Here is a 21,037-nt window from a genome sequence, read left to right on the forward strand (position 1 = left end):
TTCTAGTCCAGCTCCTACATCCGAGTGTGTTTGAGACCAGTCCCGTGATCAGAGGATACCACAAGAACTGGTCTTTGGCTGAGATAAATCATAGAATAGGTTCTAACACAAAGAATAAGGATGGCTGTTTCAAGTCAGATGAAAGGTCTCGGCTGCCCCTGTATCATGTCCCCAAGAGTACAAGAACATCGTGAGCCTGTGGTGGTGCTTCCCTGGTTCTCTCCCTCTGTAGATCTGTGCTTATTATCTGATGTAACCTGTCATCCAAGATCTCTTCCTTGAGTGATGCTAGCTAGCTACAGCTCATAATTTCAATTTCTAAAGTTGGGATTGTTGTTCTTTGGTGTACCACTTCACTTTTAGCTTCATTTAATTTCAACTGCTGTAGTTTGGCCATTCAGCTGCTGTTTAGTGTGGCAAATCCAAATTTACAGGTATGTATATGCATTAGTTGTATGTATATGAATGCATGTCCAATTTAGTTTCTAGCTTTGTGGAGGAAAAAAGTGAACATGTTTGAAAACAGTTTTAATTGTCGTGATGGTGCTGAGTAGAGAAGAGTTCCAACAGGTGTGATGTTTGCTTGAAAGGACTTTAAATATTCTTAGATACTGGTAGAAGTGCTTGAATTAGTAGTTTGTCTCTCCCTGAACCCTTTGGTGTGCTGTGGCAGAGACTACCTGGATTAGGTTGTATGCAAGTAGGCAGGATGGGGAGCTTTGGGTTTTGGGAGCATTTTAGTGACAGAGAATGATGCTGTGCTGCTGACAGATAACTGAAATTAAATCTTGCCAGTAGCCATGAAAGCGATTCAGTATTGGAAGTACAGGCGTCTTTATTCTTCTCCCAAGAGGACCAGAGATTGAATTCTCCCACTCATTCAGTCCTCGTTCCTTCTGAGCTGAACTTTCACAAAGAGCTGGTCACAAGCTTTTTAGTTTTAATCATGAGGTTGACTGGTCCACCTGGGACTCGACTGAAACTGTAAATACGCGTCATGCAACACCCCAGAGTCATCACATGAAAATGGTTTGGGACTGTTGCCAACCCAGGCTGAATTTGAACTGGTGACCCACCCTCCACATTATATTCCCAATATCATCCATCATGTAAGTCTGATGTTGAAATCTGGCTTTTCCAGAGGTACTTTTAGCATACTAAATGTGCTTCCAAAGTCCTGTGGTTTGCCTCTGGATTTCAGACGTTCAAAACACCGGCGTGTTCTTTGTTCACTCTCAATGCGGGTGGGGATGGACTTGCCTAACAGCAAGTTAGAGAAGAGACTGCATAACTTTTAGCTAAACCATTCTGTTTTGTTTCCTTTTGTCTTTCAACAGGATCCAACAGCTGCATCTATTTCGGACAGAGATTGTGATACGAGGGAGGGAGAGACTGTAGCCATGAACTATAAGCCGTCCCCACTTCAAGTGAAATTAGGTGAGTCTGCTGATGGAAAGTGAAAAGGCTGAATCCAAGGTCTGAAATACAATGAGGTGCTCATGGGATCGTATGCCGATCTCCACATATGTGGCTGAGCAAGCCAGCGTGGATCAAACAACTCTCAGAGCAGTTTTATCATTGTGATTCTGCTGCTGAGGGAACTGACCTACAAACATGTAAGGACCCTGTACCTTGGGCTGTGGTAGAGGAAGAAAGCTATTCCTTGAAAGGAAGACATAGCTTTTTTAACCCACAGATTTTTATCAAGCTAAGATCAAGGCTTGGCCAGATAAAGAATTTAGATAATATAGAGGGACTGTAAAAAAGAGAGAAGACAGAATAACTGCAAACAAAAGGGAAGGGATCAGAGACTTGGGCCACTATCAGAAAAAGGCAGAGCTGTGTTACTGTGAGATGGAGAACTTGTAGGTCTGTAAAGGTTCACATACCTCATTCTACTTCTGAGCAATATTAAAAATTTTAAGTTCTGGAAGCAGAATCATCCAGTGAGCACAATACACTGCTTCCTTGCAAGGCTAGTGGGTACAGGAGGACAGCTGTCCATACATGGCTGTTCTGCCTCCAAAACCTGGGCCACTATTGTGCCACAGAGCCTCAAGGACCTGATGAAGGAACAGTGTGCTTTTTGCTTATAAGGTGGATATAAAATAGAATCTTAAATCTGAAAAATTTTGCGGTGGGATCAGGAAGCAGTCCCCTGGTTGTCCTTCACATCAGTACAAATGATGCTGAGAGGATGCTGCTGGAGCTTACTGAGGGTGACGGTGCCATGTTGGGAAGGCTTTGAAAGAAATGGGTTCCCACATGTTCGGTGGAATAATTTTGGCCCCTACCAAATGAGTGATAGGGAAGGTTATCAGACAGTTAAGGTTTGAAAAAGTTTGGGGGAAGTTTGGGCATTGGAGTGTGATTATGAAGAGATGTTCTCAACAGATAGGTTTTACCCAAGCACCTGGAATACGACTGCAAACACTAGTGTTGGCCTCATTTTTAAGAGCAGCCTGAAGAAATACCAGGAAAAGGCTGGGGAGCACTTCGGAAGTCTCAAGGCTCTGCCTGAGTATGTGGTAAATGGAACAGTCGAACAAATGTGGCCATAGCAGTGCAGAAAGAAATGTCACAGAGTAGACCCATAGATAGCAAAGGAAAATACAGTAGTTGAATTGGCAAGATCTCGCTGCAAGTGTGACTAGGAAGGGAAAGACAGAAAGTCGGATATGCAGATGCAGCAAGATTATGCAGCAGAGAGGAGGACCTTGAGCTACTTATATAGGTATGAGCAAGTGCACTGGGACAAGAAGACCTGTCCTGCAGTTGCAGTCATGAATACTCTAAAGCCAGTGGCTGCTTCTCAGGAAAAGGCAGGGAGCAGCACTGTGTGTTATTGACAGCACAAGTCACGGTTTGGTTAAGGATTATCACTGCCAGCATGCCATATGCCACCAGGATCCTTTTTCACTGCCAAGATTGTTCTGTAATGTTATTAGAATGATAATTACTACTGCAATAGTTGTTTTAGGTGATTTAACATCAAGAATCAAGTTGGAGAGCAATTGATTCTATTATTGGTAAGTCTGAGATAGTCTCGCATTTGTAGGCAGTGAAAACATCCTCCAGAGATTTGCTGACGTGACTTGGCTTTAGTAAGTGAGGAGGACATTATAGGTGATCTGATCGTGGGAAATAGATTTGGATTCAGAATTAACAAGTTCAATTCATGCAAATTAAATGAAAAAGTAATTTGATGTAGATCTCTAAGTATTTACACAAAGCCAGTAGGTTGAGAAACCCAGGAACTTAAAACACATCAGATAATGTGTTTTGAGAAGGAGAAAGTATCAGATGAAAGGACATTGTTAATGAAGTGTTTATTAATGACTTTGACACAAAATGCATGAGTCTGCAAAAAAGATTTAGTCATAGTGTATTTGGGAGACAAAAGTACAACAAAGACTGTGAAATACCACAGAGAAAACACATGAAAACTGGAACAATAGAAATGAGAAAAATATGACAGGGAAAACTCAATCTGATGTAAACTGGAATTTAGCAACTGGAGGCGACTAAGAGGAAGCCTGTTACATTAGCTGAGTGCAAGACAACTGATTATTACAATGGACTAATGCATGAAAATATGCCACAGTTACATAGCTTACCATATTTTTCCCAAGATCAGATACAATGGAATGATTAGTCTTTCTTCCAGAACTTCTGCTTTTCCACACAGGGAAGATTTTATTTCACTTACCCAGTGCTGAATGCTGCTGTTCATCAGCAGAGAGTCAAAAGGAGGTATTGGAAGAGTCTGAACACTTTTTGCTGTAGATAGAGATGTAGTATTGCCAGGACCTCATTTCCAGCTAGTGATCCTGACTGGTTTACACTCAATGCAGACCACTATATACTCGTAGAATCATAGAATCACTGAGTAGTTAGGGTTGGAAAGGACCTTAAGATCATCAAGTTCCAACCCCCCTGCCATGGGCAAGGACACCTCACACTAAACCATGCCACCTAAGGCTCTGTCCAACCTGGCCCTGAACACCAACAGGGATGGAACATTCACATCTTCCCTGGGCAACCCATTCCAGTGCCTCACCACCCTTACAGTAAAGTACTTCTTCCTTATATCCAATCTAAATTTCCCTGTTTAAGTTTTAACCCGTTACCCTTCGTCCTGTCGCTACAGTCCCTAATGAAGAGTCCCTCTCCAGTATCCCTGTAGGCCCCCTTCAGATACTGGAAGGCTGCTCTGAGGTCTCCACACAGCCTTCTCTTCCCCAGGCTTCTTATGAAGTGGGAAAAAACATAGTGGGAGAAACCTACGTGCTTAAGAGGAATTGTCTTGCAAGGCTGTCAAACATCATCTTGCCTTGTCTCCAGAGATAAATCTGCTCAAGCATCTCTCTCTCTGCCTGTGGAGACAGCATGACTCTTTAATTAGGTGAACATATATCTAGTGGCATTTGGACTGATGCTCTACTCTTAGCCATACTCAGATAAGCTCTGGATTACCTGTGGCAAAATGAGACTAACGGTATTGTCTGTAGCCAGTGTAGCATGCCTTTAATCCACATCAGCTCTTGCTGCTATTCTTAAAATCTGCCCAGCCTTTACAATTTTCAAGCAGTTTAATGGCTCGCATCTCCTAGCTCTGGCCCCTGTTCCTCCAACTAGACTTTTTTGTCTCTTCTGCATTAAACTTGTCAGGATTTGGGTTGTTTTTTTATTCTCTTTAAAGCTAGAAAAAGTTAAAGTAATACATATATGTTTGATAGCTTAACTGGCAGAGCCGTTGTTTGGGATTACTAGGGTTTTAATCCTATAGTGGGTTTTCCATATGGGTAGTGGCATTTTTCACTGTTAAATCAAAATCAATTGTTCAAATGTCAAATGCTTGGATGGAAGGCTGATAAATGTCATTTTTCACTCCATGAAGATTCATATATAAATCTGTCACATGTGCTTGCTGAAAGCTTGGTTCAATTGAGCTCAGTTAAATACCAACCCAGCATGAATACAAGTTTTGCTTCCAGAGGCTGGATTGAAGTGTGACAGAAGGAATTTGCTGTGCTGCATACATGGAACACAGATTCATCCTACTGCTTGAATGGTTTTTTCCTCTGTTGTTTCTCCCCCCCTGAATAAATACATTTGGCCATGTGTTTGCTTTGAGGGTCAGTTAGATACACGAAAAACTTTGCAGGTGACATATTTCTAGTGAACTCCTAAGGATTACACCTGATTTATAAATGGATCAGTAAAACATTTAGCTTGCTGCTGGGAACACAACAAAAAAGAGGAAAGCTTCACACCAAGTGGAAATAACATCTCCCAGTTCATGTGGTTCATCGTCCTAAACCTTTATTGATATTATGTCCATATTAATTATGTATTTCTTACTTTTCTAACACTCCCTTTTCGTCTTTCTGTCAGGAACTGCTTCTTTCTGTCTTTAAAATCACTTGATAAGGAGACTCCTGGCACAGGGGAGAGAAGGAGGGAAGTCTGGGTATACATTAGTGCTTAGTGTGGATGTCTCCAGCACATCCTTATTAGGAGGCATGTCCAGATGGAGCATATACCACAAGCTTTATGCAAACAGAAGAGAGTTGTGATAAGGAGAGATGGAGGAACAGAATAATCCCCAAGTGTAAGTCTCAGAGGCACCATATCCACTAGAAAGCAATGGATCCTCCTGGGATCCCCAGGAGATGAGATATTATTTTAATGAAGCTTATGCCATCTGTTTTTCTATTTTGCATTTTTAATTTCTCTTCCCTGTTCTGAAACCCCCATGCAGACAGTCTGTCTGTCTTATCTAGCAATCAGTGATGTTACAGATTGTGTTAAAAAAGAATGGGCAATGCGGCAATTGGTTGGAGTGCTACAGAACAGGCTACAGTAGTGATGAGGGTTTGTGGCAGTGGCATCTTCATCACACCAGGAACATAGTTGTAAATCCTAACTACCGTGTTGTTCCTCTCCGAGCTTAGATCTCATACTTACCTTACCAAAAATACCAGAAAACACAGTGGCTGATTCTGGTCAACCCCTTAAGGAGAAGCAAACATCATAAAGTTGCTTTTAGTGTCAGCTGCTGTGGATCAAGTATATAATCAATCAACCAGCCTAACCAGGAACTTTCCTTGCTTCAAGAGGCAGGAAGCTATTGTAACGCTAACGGAGGAGAGCTATTTCACTAATTAATAGGGTATGAACACATTCCTCCTGTCAGCTGCATTGTAGGATGTTGCTTTTTTTCTCTAGGAGACACGGTGCAGGTCAGCCACAGCGCAGCTACTGCTGGGAAGGAAATTCTGCTCACCAGGAGCCTCAACCTATTGCTAGGGTGAGCATAAAAGCCTCTTGAGTCACCCCAGTCTGGCCTTTTGGCTTTTTGTATGGCAAGAAGGAGACGAGAGCAAGTGAACGGCCATAGTGGGGCCTGAGCCAAGCAAATGGCTCAGGGAGAGGTGAAGGAAGTCTTGTTATTCACTTAATCTCTTCTGCACCCAACTTGTAGCTGTGCCTGGGATTGCTCTGACCCAGGTGTAGGACCTTGCACTTGGCATGGTTGAACTTCATAAGGTTGGCATCTGCCCACCTCACAAGCGTGTCAAGGTCCCTCTGGATGGCATCCCTTCCCTCCAGCATATCAACCAGACCACACAGCTTGGTGTCATCGGCAAACTTGCTGAGGGCGCACTCAATCCCACTGTCCATGTCAGCGATGAAGATGTTAAACAAGACCGGTCCCAACACCAGTCCCTGAGGGACACCACTCGTTACTGGTCTCCAGCTGGACATTGAGCCATTGACCACAACTCTTCGTGTGCGGCCATCCAGCCAGTTCTTTATCCACCGAGTGGTCCACCTATCAAACTGATGTCTCTCCAGTTTAGAGACAAGGATGTTGTGTGGGACAGTGTCACTCGCTTTGCACAAGCCCAGGTAGATTGTCGTCAGCTGCTCTGCCCCTGTCCATCACTTCTATAGCCCCATCATAGAAGGCCACCAAATTGGTCAGGAAATGCAGCATGTTGTTCTTGCTGTGCTTGATTTGGACAAAAGTGAGAATCTGATTTATGTCTGAGTCCCATCTTGGTGGAGACTGAAGTGGACAGAGGAGATAATCAATTTAGAGACAGAGGCTGATGACAAATCTGTGGTATTAGCTTCTACCCTCCAGCCTGCTGCTGGAAGGTAGAGACTGAAGTGGACAGAGGAGATAATCAATTTAGAGACAGAGGCTGGTGACAAATCTATGGTGTTAGTTTCTATATTCCAGCTTGCTGCTGTGTATTCATGACAGATATTGAGTTGCTGTACAATCAGGGAGGAGCAGTACTGAGAAAAGCATTCAGTGAGCTGAGAACTACGAAGACCTCAGGGTTTGACATAACAAAGTTGGTGCATTCGTGGTTGAAACTTTACAGATGGTCTCTAATCCCGGTAAAGAACAGAATGCCTTTATCTCCTCATGTGGCTCATGAGACTAATCTTTCAGTTGATGTAGTTATTTAACCCCTCTCCTAGGGGATGGGTGTGGGTTCAGAGCTTGTCCTAAAGCATCTCCATTGAAAAACTTAAACAGGTTAAAACTTACATAAGGTAAGTTTAGATTGGATATAAGGAGGAAGTTCTTTACTGTGAGGGTGGTGAGGCACTGCAATGGGTTGCCCAGGGAAGTTGTGAATGCTCCATCCCTGTCGGTGTTCAAGGCCAGGTTGGACAGAGCCTTGGGTGACATGGCTTAATGTGAGGTGTCCCTGCCCATGGCAGGCAGGTTGGAACTTGATGGTCTTAAGGTCCTTTCCAGTCCTTACTCTTCTATGATTCTATGATATAATCCACAAAGCACACAGTAGAGCATCCTATCCCAGAGCTGTTAGAAGGGTGCCTCGCTCAGAAATCCCATTCCAGGGCTGCTTTTGCAGCAGATCAAGATAAAAAACTGGCACTGGGAGATGCAGCCCAACCCCCAGACTTCTAAACTTTTCACATAGAAGACAGAATAGTAAGGGGAGGTTGTAGCAGGCTGGACAAATCAATGCCATTAGTGTATCCTTTTGTCAGTACCTCAAGTACTGTCTATTCCCAGTTGCATTTCTATAACAAGGTGATTAATGCTAATTAGGTATAGCATCTCTTATTTCTGGGAAGAAGCTCTGCAGGTAAATTAGGGATACGTTTTATAAGAAAGCTCCAACTCTTAAGCTGGGTCCCCAGGTTCCACCTCTGTTGACAAAACTGCAGATTTCCATATCCGTAACTGTTTACATGGCGACCTCAAGTGACATCATTACCTTAAGTGCACAGAGCCATGTTCATCCCCTAGGAGCACCCATTTCCTTGAACACCGTCTGTATTTTGTATGGGGGGGAGGTGGATGGCAGTGTGGAAGCCAGAGTACAGTGGCAGTGTAGCACTGCTATTGATTTTCTTCATGAAGATGGAAGCATAGCCTACCACTCAGAGGCCTCCTGAGGCTTGGGAGGAATTTATTTAAACATTATTTCATGTGTTATTACTCTTCCCATTTATAATAGCAATTGTGTACACAATTTATTGTAGCATCCTTCCTGTAGGGTATCTCCAGGGTCTTTTTGGAGGGGATGAGAGAATGAACAGTTGCATCACATTAAGGGCAGTAGAGCTGTCTGCAGACAGAACAGCAAAGATGAGGGCAGGAAAACAGTTGTGGCAGGCATATTATTGCAGGTCAGTTAGAGGAGAAATTGAAGGGCAGAAAGGAAGATGTGTGTGAGACACTGCAGCTGACACAGGCTTGGGTTAACAGTAAAGCCATTAAGAGAAACTGGAAAAGAGCAATTCGCTGGAGTTCAGCAGAGTGGTCTGGGGAGGAGGGGGTATGTTAGTGGGTGAGACAGAAGGAAGGGGGTTACCAGTCAGCAAATCCCAGGAGCAGAACCTAAGTACATGAATATGAGCATGATGTGGCATGATGTTCACCAAACGAGCCTACTATTTCTGTCACTACAATTTGCTTGCCACCCCACCAGTGATTTACTGGTCTTTCCCATTCCTCCATCATCATATGTGCACCTCTCCCATGAGGTGTTAGGGGGAACCCGCAGACTTAAGAAGCCAGTAGACACACATCTTGTGTTGTGCACATCACTCTTGGCTAATACACATTCAGGTAAGAGGTCATGAAGGAGGAAGCTTTAAGTTAGCTGAATAATTTTGTTGGGTATTATAGAATAGTTAGGGTTGGAAAGGACCTTAAGATCATTTAGTTCCAGCCCCCTGCCATGGGCAGGGACACCTCGCACTAAACCATGTCACCCGAGACTCCATCTAGCCTAGCCTTGCACACGGCCAGGGATGGAGCATTCACAACTTCCTTGGACAACTCATTCCAGTGCCTCACCACCCTCACAGTAAAGAACTTCTTCCATATATCTAACCTGAATTTCCCCTGTTCAAGTCTGAACCCAAACTTAAACTTATCTGGCCATCCTTTAGCCACTCTAACTTTTTATAGTACCTACAGGTATGATGGTCCAGGAAAGAGCTAACCCTGAAGATCTGCTTCTACACAAATTATTTTACTTTGTAATGAGAATAGGCCAAAGCATCTGCTGTCTGAATGGGGGATTTTGCCTGAAGCAGAAGACCAGAGCTCCAAATCACAGGTTTTCTTTGTCCTGGCCCACCATAATCTGCCACCTTACATAGGAGAAGCAGCTCAGAGGTTGTGAGGCAAAACAAATCAAGTAGATTATTGAGATTCTCTTGTAGAAGGAAGGAAAAGTTCAGTAATTAAAAGTAGTGATGAGAATAAAAACTACCTGGTCTAGCAAAGCCTAACCCCAGCAGGCAACACCACAGCAGTGATAGGCTAATGGTCTGTTCAGAAGTCTCATTATACTTTCATCATTGTTCTCTATCAAGTACTTAGAAAACTGGTTTAAAGGAGAGTGATGACCAAAAGGTGATCTTCACCTTGTTCCTGAAATTAAAAAGTCTAACACCAGCTGAGTTAACAAGTCTGCCTGCTCAGGTGTTGGCATCTTTGACAAAAAAATACAGAAAATGGCACTAGTACTCTTTTCTGGCTTCTCAGATCCCTGTGTCCTTAAATGTAGGTTCCACCTGATCCTCTGGTCCGCTGCAGGGAAATATTTCCTTGATTCTGAATTATCCAGGATTTACTATTTCTGTAATTCCTTTTGATGTCTCCATAGGTAGATGAGTTTAGGCATAGCACTCAGTGGAAGCAAATAGAGGCCAGTGTAATTAATGTAAACTGGCTCCAGAGCAGATCACAGCATCTGTGGACAGTATTGGATGATAATATTTTTTAATGTGTTTGATTTATTAATGATGAGCCTTAAACTGTACCTGGTGGTTAATTGAATTTGTTCTGACTATTCAGTGACATGGGCTTGTCCTTTGTCTTCTCTGTGCTGCGCACTCAGCTCTTAGCCAGGAAAGGTTACTGTCTGCTTATTGAGTGTTGGAGCTAAAATGTTCCATCAGCAGATAAGGCTCTGTTAAATAGAAATAATACACATGAGCTTTGCTGGTATAGGAAGTTCACTGCAGTTCTTGTTTATCCACTATCCTTACATACAGAGCATGCTCACGGCACCCTGTTAAACTTCTTGTTGCTCTTCTGCGATCTTAAAAGATCCTTTGGAGCTCAGAAAAACACACGAACCTGGGTGTGCCACAGCAGGAGAGCAGAATAGATGAGGAGGTCCTCAATAGCATGCGTCCTGTCAGTATCAGGGTCCTGGTTAGGTGAAGGTAGGGCTGTGGCCTTGGATGCAGAACTCAGCTGAGCATGACCAGAGCAACACCCAGGGAGCCCTTCTCCTCTGAACCCAGGGACAATCGTGACTCCAAGTATAGCTGACAGCATTACTGGCAGACAGAGCCCAGTGTGCCAGGCCCAGCAAGTGACGCAGCTGAAGCACCACCTGCATGGCCAAGCTCTTAATGTGGCAGTTAGGGAGATGTCCTACATGAAATGGTGAGGAGGAAGGATGGAAGCAGCAGTAACAAACTAAGCACACTTTTTGTCCAGTTAGTAACTGTCAGACTTCATCATATCCATCATTTTTGGTTCAGAGGCTTGGGGAGGAGCAATTCCCAAAAGCAGGGGACAGCACAGAAGAAACCACAAAGGTTTCATGGAGTGAGGACTGACTGAAGCAGGTCGTGGAGCAATATGGACCTATGCTGAGCACATGCAAAAGAGGCTGTTGCCTTGGTTAGCAGACGTTAGAAGCAACTCTACTGCAACTTCATCTGTTCTCAGTATGTCAACTTGGGGTCAGGGATACCACCAGCCTCTTGTACCAACCAAACCACTGCTTTATGGAGTTTTAGGACCAGGAATTAAGCTGCAGTGCAGGTGATGAGACTAGTTGTGCAAAGAGGCTTCTGAATCTGTGAGTCTTGGCTGGGATTAAGAGAGAGCTCTGCCTGTTCCCTGACAGTTGCTTCACTCCTGGCAGTGACAAGGTAGTGGCTTCTCCAGAGAAGACCACAGCCCATACCAGTCACTGCCTTTGGGCTCTGTTGTGTGCAGCACCTCTGACACTTCTCTTCCTTATCTTTCAAACCTTAAACTTTCGGCACTTCTCTTTTTCTGTTCCGGTTGGCAGTCATTCTCTATAAAACAGGTCACACCGAAGGAAAATAAAATTGGGTTTATAGGTGCCATATATTTACCAAGACAAGATTTTATTTAAGAAGTTGTAAAGTCACAGCAGTAATTGAACAGACTAATCCCATTTCTCCAGTTGTTAAACATAACTATCATTCAAAAAGCTTTAATTACTGCTTGAATCGTGGCTGAAAAGCTTGTGCTGGGGGTAGGCATTCATTGCATCGTCATGGAAATGAGATGTCATGGTCTGGTGCTGTGCAAAATAGCTGCAGTTTTGAATCTTCTTCCAGAAGGAGAATTGGGAATTGTTCATCAGATTTTAAAACATTTGAGCATTCCCTACAGCCTTTTTCTGAACTGACCTAAAGAAAAAGCATGCCCCATAAACAACATTTGCATCATCTCTCCAGGTCCAGTTACAAGGGGAGAGGAAGGAAAACAAGTACATTCTTGGCAGGTAGATCCAAGTCTTCATATATTTGCACAAAGAATCATCTCCAGCTTCTCCTGTGTAGCCATTGCAATCCGTTCATCTCTACCTCCAGCCTCAGCACAGTACAAGTAGCAGATTCCTGTCCTCTCCACTCTGCTTTGCAAATTGCTCCTTTTCCAGGCTTCCTCCCACTTTCCGTATCAGGGAAATCATCCATCATCCCCTCCCCTCCCTGTTCACTGCTTACCTTGAGAAGAGCTTGAAGTGATTCAGCCTAAGCTGTTGTGAATGGGGAACTGTACTGTAAAGTGCCACTGTTTATAGCGCAATAAAGTAAATTCTCTATGGGGTTTTAAGGCAATTCTACTGTAAACCCAAAACTATCATGTTATGTTTGGTATAACTTTTGAGGTTTTCTACTTTCTGCTCTAAATGCAAGACACTACCCAATTTTTACAGACAATCTACATGCTCCCTTCTTTGCTCACTGCTGTGAAATTGGTACAATCAAGTCAGCAAGTACTGATGTCTTTTGGAGGAACGATGCAGTTCTCCTGTCCAGCACATGAGCCATGAGTAAACAGTGATCTGGCTATCAGAATGAAGTTTAATCACATCAGAGCTGCAGGTTGCTGGCAGCCCCTTCACTGAAATGGAGCTACCAAGTAACACCAGCCACTCCATGCCTGAAAACAGGCCCTCTATCCCCCATCACTACCCAGCCCAAAACTAAGAGCAGATTTTCAGAACAGAAAGATTTGCTATGCTTTATTTTAAATACTGGTTGTTGGACGAGGGGCTTGAGAAAAGAGATGAATAGTACAAGTGAGACAATTGTACTTTGTATAAGTTCATCTGAGAAACCGTCTTTGACATATTAAATAACACTGTGCTAAAAATATATCTTGAACAAGGCTAGCATGTTTAATATTTAAAATGATGCTGTTGGGCATGGGTAGTTTGAATCCAGAATAGAGGCCACTTTTAAAATTAAGATTTTTTTCAGGTTTTGCTTACAATTTTCAAAGAAAAAAGAAGTATCTTGGGCTTAAAAACTCCCTAGTAAACCCTAGCACTATTTTTTTAATTATTTGTAATTTCACTAAAAGAATATGTAATTGGTCACAAAATAGCTGTGCCTCTTTGAGCTACTAATTTTCAGCCAGAACATGGATGACACAAGTTAAATTCCTTTTTTCTGCCTGAATGCTTTAACCACCAGGACAAAATGTGGCTTTACACAGCCTCTGATCTGTGGAGCAGGGGGGTGAAGCAAAACGTGAAAACAAATCTTCAACATAGTTTTTCCTGTGCAGGCAGATGTCATGTTTTTAGTTCCTCTCAACTCACATAGCTGACTCACTTCTGCCTATGTGTAGAAGAGCTACGTTACATGACAGTCCTTGAATCTGGCTTTGGGTTCTTTGGACAGTCCCTTGGGTATTTCTCTTCATGGAATGAGGATGACCAATAACACAAGAAGGTGATCTCAGCTCCTTTGTTGCCAGCGTTCTTCTTTTTATCTGCAATTAAACATCCGCGGGTACCTGGGAATTTCCACCTCCCTAGAAAGCAGTGTCATGACTGCGTTAGAAAAAGCTATGACTGCTTTGGGTCTTACTGACTGCATGAATTGAAGCATCCAGGGGGGCTACAGGACATGCATCTGACCTAGAACCAGGCAGTAATTCCTCTCCTCCAGAGAGAAAGCAAAAAGGGCAGGAGTAAAGAAGGCAAAGACAGTGACTGCTGTCTGCATTTATCTGGTAATGACCATCAGATAGGAGATAACGAGGGTAATATCTGGAGATATGTAAGAAGACTGGAAAAGCTTTGTGAAGCTTCATCTGTGCTAGTGAGGAATGATACCAACATGCCTGATTTGGCAGTAAATTGCCTGTAGTATCTAGTGAGTGCTTCATTCCCAGCCTGTTCCTTTTCTCACCTTAATCACTGTAAGAACATCCTTTTTCACCATGAGGACAGGCAAGCACTGGAAGACTTTTCCCAGGGAGGTAGTGGCATCTCCATTCTTGAAGGTTTTGAAAACCTGACTGAATAAAGCTCAGAGTCTGATCCCATAGCTGATCCTGCTTTGAGGAGGACATTGGGCTGGAAAGGTCCTGAGGACCCTTACAAATTGAAGTATCCTGTGAACTTATTCCTAGTTAAGACTGCAGTTATATAAATGTCATATGCTTTCTACTTGCTACTGAAAAAGCCTAGCTAAGTCCTATCTAGTTATTCTCTTGAGTTCCCAACGCAAGCATCACAGGTAGTAATTTCCAGAGGTAAATTTAGGTAACCTGCCTACATGTGCACAAAGCAGTCCTCTTCCATCAGCACTGGTATGCCCACTGATAAACAAGATAAACCCAATTGCTACTTGATTTTCACTCCATTAAAAATGTTCCTTCTCCTTGATTCATCCTCCTCAATTGTACAGTGATTGAATTTTAGAGTATATTAGAACTAATTTTCTCCTCTGCTTGTGTCTTTGGTAAGACTCCAGTGTACAGACAGAGAAATTTGTTCTTTTAAAGACACGTTTCCTTACTTGCATTTTATCCATTGTTCTTGATGCTGAGTGCTCTTTTAATAGCAGGAAGCAGCTCATTTAATGTACCCACTATGTCCTAGCAAAACCAGGGCATTCACAGAATGTACCAATGGAATATTACAAAGCAGAACCAAATTCCAGGTGGTTGTGCACATATTTATTTATGTGAGGTGTAGCACAGGTAACAGTCAAGCAGCAGCTAAGGCAGCTGTACAATACTACCATTTCATAGGACAATTTGAGCTGTTCCTAGCATTGGTGATGTCTCAACCGGCCAATTGGAAAATGCACTTCAATCTTAGATTGGGAGAGAGGGTTATTTCTAGTGTGATTTGGGGCTTTAAGGGGACTCTGCAGGAAAAGATAATGACCCAGAGGCTGGCTGGCAGAGACAGATCCCTACCTGCTGCATGCCAACAATAATTACAAGAAAGAATCCTTCTGAATCCTCCCATCCCATGTTTTATTCTCATTTGAATCCATGCATTTTTTTCTGTAGGGCAGGTGAATGAATGGATTTTAAGCAGAGAAAGTTAAAATCTATCCTGGAGAATGAGGTCTACCATTTTAATAACTTGAAAAACAGTGTTTTGATCTTCTCATGAGGATTTCAGGGCAGGAGTGGAGGCAGTGGGCAGATGTTCAAGATTGCTAAAGGTGTGGAGGTTGCCTTGGGAAAAATGTATGCTGATGTGTCATCTGCAGCCAAGAAGAAATAAATTCTCTTTCATGGTCTTGGAGTTTGGAACAAAGAGGTGCTTATGAAAAGCTGTTTGTTACATCTAACAAGGTTATAGAACAATACTGAAACTTTTCAAAGGCAGGATACAACAATAAAGCAACTTGTCATAGACCAGCTCTATTGTCCAGAGACAGAATCACAGAATTGTGAAAAACTAAGCAGAGGATATTTGAGGTTCTAAAAGTGAAGATTCGTGGGTCCTTTATCCCAACAAATGATCTACTCCAGCTTCCTGAGTACTCATCCTGTAGCTAGTGCTCAAAAGGGCCCTTAGCAGTGGTTACCAAAAAGGCTGTTGAAAAGCTGAGTGCTCTTGAGCTGTGTTCTGTGGTAGAAACGGGGTTATGTTAGGTGGAAGAAAAGCATAAGTATTGGCATTTGTAAACTACTCTGCTGTAAAACCTGTTCTTCGGGGCAGTCCTTCAGAGCCTCTGTGGTTACTGCATAGAGATCCCTGTGCCCGTCCAGCAGAGCTGAAGTCACCCAAGTGACTTCAATTGGTAGCCTTTAAGTAGTGGTCCTCAGAGATTTCCAAAGGGAGAGTGCCCCAAGGGCACCATCTGCCCAGGCACTGCCTTTTGCTTTCTTCCTTCCCTTAGAGACTGCCAGATGTACCTGATAAACCCTCTCAGGGTGATGATGCCTTGCCAGGTCCCCAACACCTTGCACTGTCACTGGTAGATGCTGGTTTTGACCTTCATGAGGTCTGTTGCAGCTGATCAGGTTATGGATCCAGCGGTGAATCCTAAGTATGATTTTTCACAAGGTCAACCAATGTAAGCAGAGTGCATTTAACACTGGAAGTAAACTAAGGAAACCAGCCACTGTCCCAGCCCCCAGGGACAAAGTGTGGTAGATTTAACTCCCAAATTTACCTCTCTGTGTTACTGGAATTTGCTGTTGCAGAGCACCCTCATCAGCACAGAACCAGCAGGCGCATTTTGCTGGAGTACTCATTTATTCCGGATCACTGCTTTAAAGCATCAAATTGATGCATTTACGGAGAAAAGACTTTCTGCCTCTGGTTTCCAATACCTTCCTCTCCAGAGATATTTGGAAGAGCAATGGCTTTCCACGCCTTTCCCACATACACTGCTGCAGAGGTGACACTGTCAGAGCTGCTCTGACAGCTGTGTCACAGTGTGGTCTGGAGAGGAGATGCAGCTTGCCTTCCTTTGTATTTTACGGGACCCTGGAGACCTGGTAGGAAGAAAACTTGTTTCTGTCGTTGGGGTGAGCCAATGTGACTTAAGGCGCCCGGGGAACAGATGCAGGGGATAGAAAAATGCTAGCTTGAATTGTTTTTCTGTCTCTCCTCATTTTTTATCCCTGTGAGCTCAAAGTCAGAACACATCCTCTCAATCAGATGGCTTTGCTGAGTCGTGTACTGGGTGATTGGGAAATGATTCCTCCTCTCATTCCCACAGTGGACACGCTGCTCAAGGAGAGACTCAGTTGAAGACAGCTCAGCAGGTCCTGTTGCCCCCAGATTTTGGCGTAAGTGCCATCCCTGGAACGGACGAGGCATTCTGTCCCTGGGATCCCTCCACATCTCCACTGGTGCTGAGCTAGAGAGAAGTTGAAGGTGTTTTATTCCCTGAAGCTTGGCATCACGTTTCTGTTCACCTTGCAAGCACAGCTGTTAGCAGCCACGAAGGCCTTTTGAAAGCAGAGAGTATTTTCTGTCACCCTTTCCCTCTGTTCACGGCTTTTTCGAGTCCTTTTTGATCACCGAATGTGCCAGCATTGGTGGGGTGGAGGGACTGTCAGGAAATCTGTTACAGCTATTCCTGTTTTGGTCTTGGCAAAAGCCAAGCTCTTTCCAGAATATTGTGCGTGAGAAAGAGGTTACAGGCTTGAGATGAGTCACTGAATGTGTGTGTGTATGTGTGTACACCACGGCTCCTTCCTCCTCTCTGCACTTGCTTGAACTCTTTGCCTTAAGGGAACCAGTATCTCATTCCCACTCCCAGTCTCCTGCAGATGCCCCAGCCCATGCGTTCCGGGAGTCTCTCATGTTGCTTCACACTGAATTTGTCTTCGGGACACACGATCCCATCACCCTCATGTACTGTCCCCTGGGTAATTTGAGGTACAGTGAGAACTAAAAGTTGCTAGTGCTTGTATGGAGAGAAATAATGAGGAAGAAAGGATGACAGTTGATACTAATAGCCCTGCATGCAATTGGTTGGCAATGGAAATCTGTGTTCTTGATTCAAACCAGATTATGAACAGGAAAATGAGTTTCTTTACAAAAATGCATAAAGGAGGAAAAAAAAAAAAAACAACCAAACACCACCACCAAAAAAAAAAAAAAAAACAATAAAGCAAGCTTCTATCTCTGCAGAGGCTTTCTGAAATACTGCCATGCCTTAAGATAACAAACCCCTGCTCTTCATGTCTTTGGCTTTAAATTGGAGTCTGTAGGGTTTTGTTCCTTGCACATCCTGCTGCCTGCTCCTTTGGTAGATGTGGGGTATCCAGCCAGCATCTTCCCACTGCATCGCTCCCCTTCACCTCTGCAGTACCACTTGGCTGAAGGGCAGGTGGGTCATTTCTTACAAAGTCCTTTAAAAGGGATTGGAATTAGCCCAGATTCTGGCAAAGTTTTTTTATGAGGAGAAAAAAAGCCAACCCTCACTCCACTTTTTCATCATTAAATTCAACCTATTTTCACTGTGCTTAAATACCTGTGTATACAAGTTAAGAACTGTTGTAAATCTTAAGTTTTGAAAGATAATTCAATCTGAAGTTGGAACCAAAAGGTACATAACTGAAATATCCACCATTTTAGCTGTTTGTACTCCTTATGCGCAGTCTGTTTTCTGCCTTGATTTCCTCAGGCAAGGAACTACACGTCTTCTATACACACTCACTAGTCCCTTAGCACTTACTGCAATAAAGCCTTGCTTGTTGAGACCCTTAGGCTGTTTCTCTTCTCTTTTATTCTACTCTTATAATTCTTCTGTTCCTGTCAGCTCACCTCCAGCTCCAGTTAGGTAGCCAGACAGGTAACTGTACAACAATAAGCCTTATGTTTGAATGCAGTTGGCAATTTAGCTCACAAATACGTATGTGCCAAGTGAAGCTGAGGTTGTGTACACTGTGGCCCAACACTATCTTGACCCACGCATGCAAGGGGCACAGAAATTATCGTAATTCTTGTAATTGCTTTTGCTTATCTCTTGCTTTTTCTCTTAGAAATGCTGTAGAAAATCCTTAGCTAATGGTCTTTCAATAAGCAAATTGAAGCTGGGATTTTTCCTCCCTTCAGTGCATACAGCTGGCCGTTGAGGGGGGGAGGTAAAAATGTTAGTCTGCCAGGATTTCCACCTCACTGGGTCATTTAGGAGAGTGGGTCAGATAGGAGGGACTTGGCAGCTGCAGCGTTTCCAGCAATCCCATTTAGTCTTATAGTGTTAAGAGCTGGCAGCTGGGAGGCAGAGTCGAAAACCTCACATGCCTGCTGTCTCCAGGAGGTGGGTTTATTTGCCAATCAGTGGGATCTCATCAGACGTTTAGCTGCAGCAAGACAGGAAAGGGTAAGTCTGTGCAAGATTAGGAACAGGGTCTGACACTCAAGAGTCCAGGGTATACCTGCCTCCCCTTTGCCTAGACTCCCTTTTATAGTCCCCCTAAAAGCAGCATTAAACCTTGCCCAGGCCATCCATGCTTTAGCACCCATTCTCTCTCCCTGGGGCTGCCTTTGGTCCAGCAGTGAGCAGCGCTGGGATGGCAGTGCCAGAACCACAACCCTGAATGCGCACACCAGCACCTGACAGCTTTTGTTAGCAGATCGCTCCTAAGTATGCTGCCCTGACAAAGGGGGTAACAAAGATGTAAAATACATCAGCATTAAAATACTAAACCGTGTTTCAGTGATTTTAAAGCTCCCTTTTAAGAGCTATCATCTCTACCTGTATGATACAGCTGCCTTCAGTGTGAGTCAGGTGTTCCCTGGGTCCCTGCCACTGTAACTGCTGCTCAGACAGAGGCTTCAGCTCAGCAATGCACACATCTGGTTTCCAGCTGTGGGGCTCTGCAGTTTGGGTTGACATCTCTCATCCCCCAATCCTGCTTCCCCTCCTGCAGCACTTAAAGCAGGTGCAGCCAGTAACCTTATCTTTCATGTTGTCTTTCAAGCCCTTTCTCAGGAGTTTCAGCAGGAATGCAAATTTTCCCTGGCCAGTTCTGTTTCCCTCTGCTGTTCTTAGGCATGGCTATGTTTTGCCACCAGCCCCTTTGAGAGGTAGAAGGAGAAGGGAGCTTCCAAACACTCGGCCCTGCATCTGGAAGGAGAAGGACATGATGGAACATAAAATAGCTGGCAACTGCATCATAGCATCCCTTCCACCAGCCTCTCTCTACTGGGTAAGACTGACAGATAGCAAACCTACCTGAGAAAGGAGACAGGGCATCCCTTGGGGATAGGAAAAGGATTAATTGTTTAAGATAGATTTGGACTAATCCCTGAGCCCAGTTCTGATTTCTTGACCAAAGCAGGGTCCTAGCTGGAGGAGAAAAGTGGCAACAACCTGCCCCCTCTGCTGAGACACCCTACAAGGAACAGATCACAGCACCCAGTGAGCCCCATGCTTCAGAGCACATGGCAAAGGACAGAGCCAGAGATGAAGCCATCAGCTTTTTCTAAACCCTTTGCAAAAAGAAAGAGGAAAGGAGTTCCTGCTCTTCCCTGGGGTGGGCCACCCACCCAAACCCAGATGAGAGCAGCATGGATATCAAAATAACAGCGTAGGCTCTTTGAAACTGTACTTGTGAGGTCTGTGGCTGCCCTAGATAAACCCTGCCTGCCTCTCTCCACGCTGTTTGGCCAGACTTCAGAAGAGTGGAGCAGGAGTCTTTGAGCCGCATCATGTGTAACAACCAGGCTGCAATGTCGAGCTGTCCCGAAGGGCCACCGTGCCACAGTGGTGCCGCAGGTGCCTCCAAACAACTTTTGCAGGTACTGCTGCAGCAGGAGAGGGAATTGCCGGGATATGCCATACACAGGGGCCCACAGAGATCCCTGACCCTGCTCCAAGAGAAAATGTATTAAATTAGGGACCACTATCCCTCTAAATAGAATTTCTGCCAACCTAATTAATGAAAGTTTAATCAGCAGATTGGTTAATCATAAACTTATTAAATAACTAACTTAGCTCTAAGGCTGTTCTTCAAATTTCCCAGACAATGGCAATCTTACTAAGGGAGAGATCAGGTCAGTAATCCTGTTAAGGGAGCAGGTTTGCTGTGCAGGATGGCTCTTTGGCTGCGCCACTGCTGATCCAAGTACCCAGAACTGGGCTGATAAATTGAATAGCAGGAAGAGGCACCCTGGGCTGTACATATCCTGTTCTCCCACAGAGATTCATAATAAACAGGCAATTCATCTAGTGAAACAATACCTGAAAGTCCTCTTGTGGGGAGCAGAGTTAATACCATTCTTTTGTTCTCTTTTCCAGGGAAGAAAGCAGTATGTATCTTACTGCAGAGCAGGGATTTCTCAGATCATGGTGGGGTGAGGAATATCCATCCATTCACCATGTTAACCAGCCTCATTGCCTTTCTCCATCTGCTTTCATTTTATTAAATAGAAAATACAGAATTTCGTTTCAAATACACAGGATTGTAGAAACCCAGTGCAGCAGGTGATAAAGAAGAATGGATCAAATATATAACTTTTTGGTGCTAAAT

At 43.9% G+C, this 21,037-nt stretch overlaps 1 protein-coding gene across 3 annotated transcripts in view; it reads left to right on the forward strand.

Moving 5' to 3' along the window:
• Positions 1 to 21,037, forward strand: part of FAM219A (family with sequence similarity 219 member A) — a 94,082-nt gene that overhangs the window by 48,639 nt on the left and 24,406 nt on the right. For all 3 annotated transcript variants that reach the window (XM_065663118.1, XM_065663119.1, XM_065663120.1), the window contains exon 2: positions 1,338 to 1,437. In XM_065663118.1, the coding sequence (XP_065519190.1) occupies positions 1,338 to 1,437 (100 nt within the window). The remainder of the gene's footprint in view (positions 1 to 1,337; positions 1,438 to 21,037) is intronic.

This window comes from Lathamus discolor, chromosome Z, assembly GCF_037157495.1.
Source record: "Lathamus discolor isolate bLatDis1 chromosome Z, bLatDis1.hap1, whole genome shotgun sequence".
NCBI classification, from domain to species: Eukaryota; Metazoa; Chordata; class Aves; order Psittaciformes; family Psittacidae; genus Lathamus; species Lathamus discolor.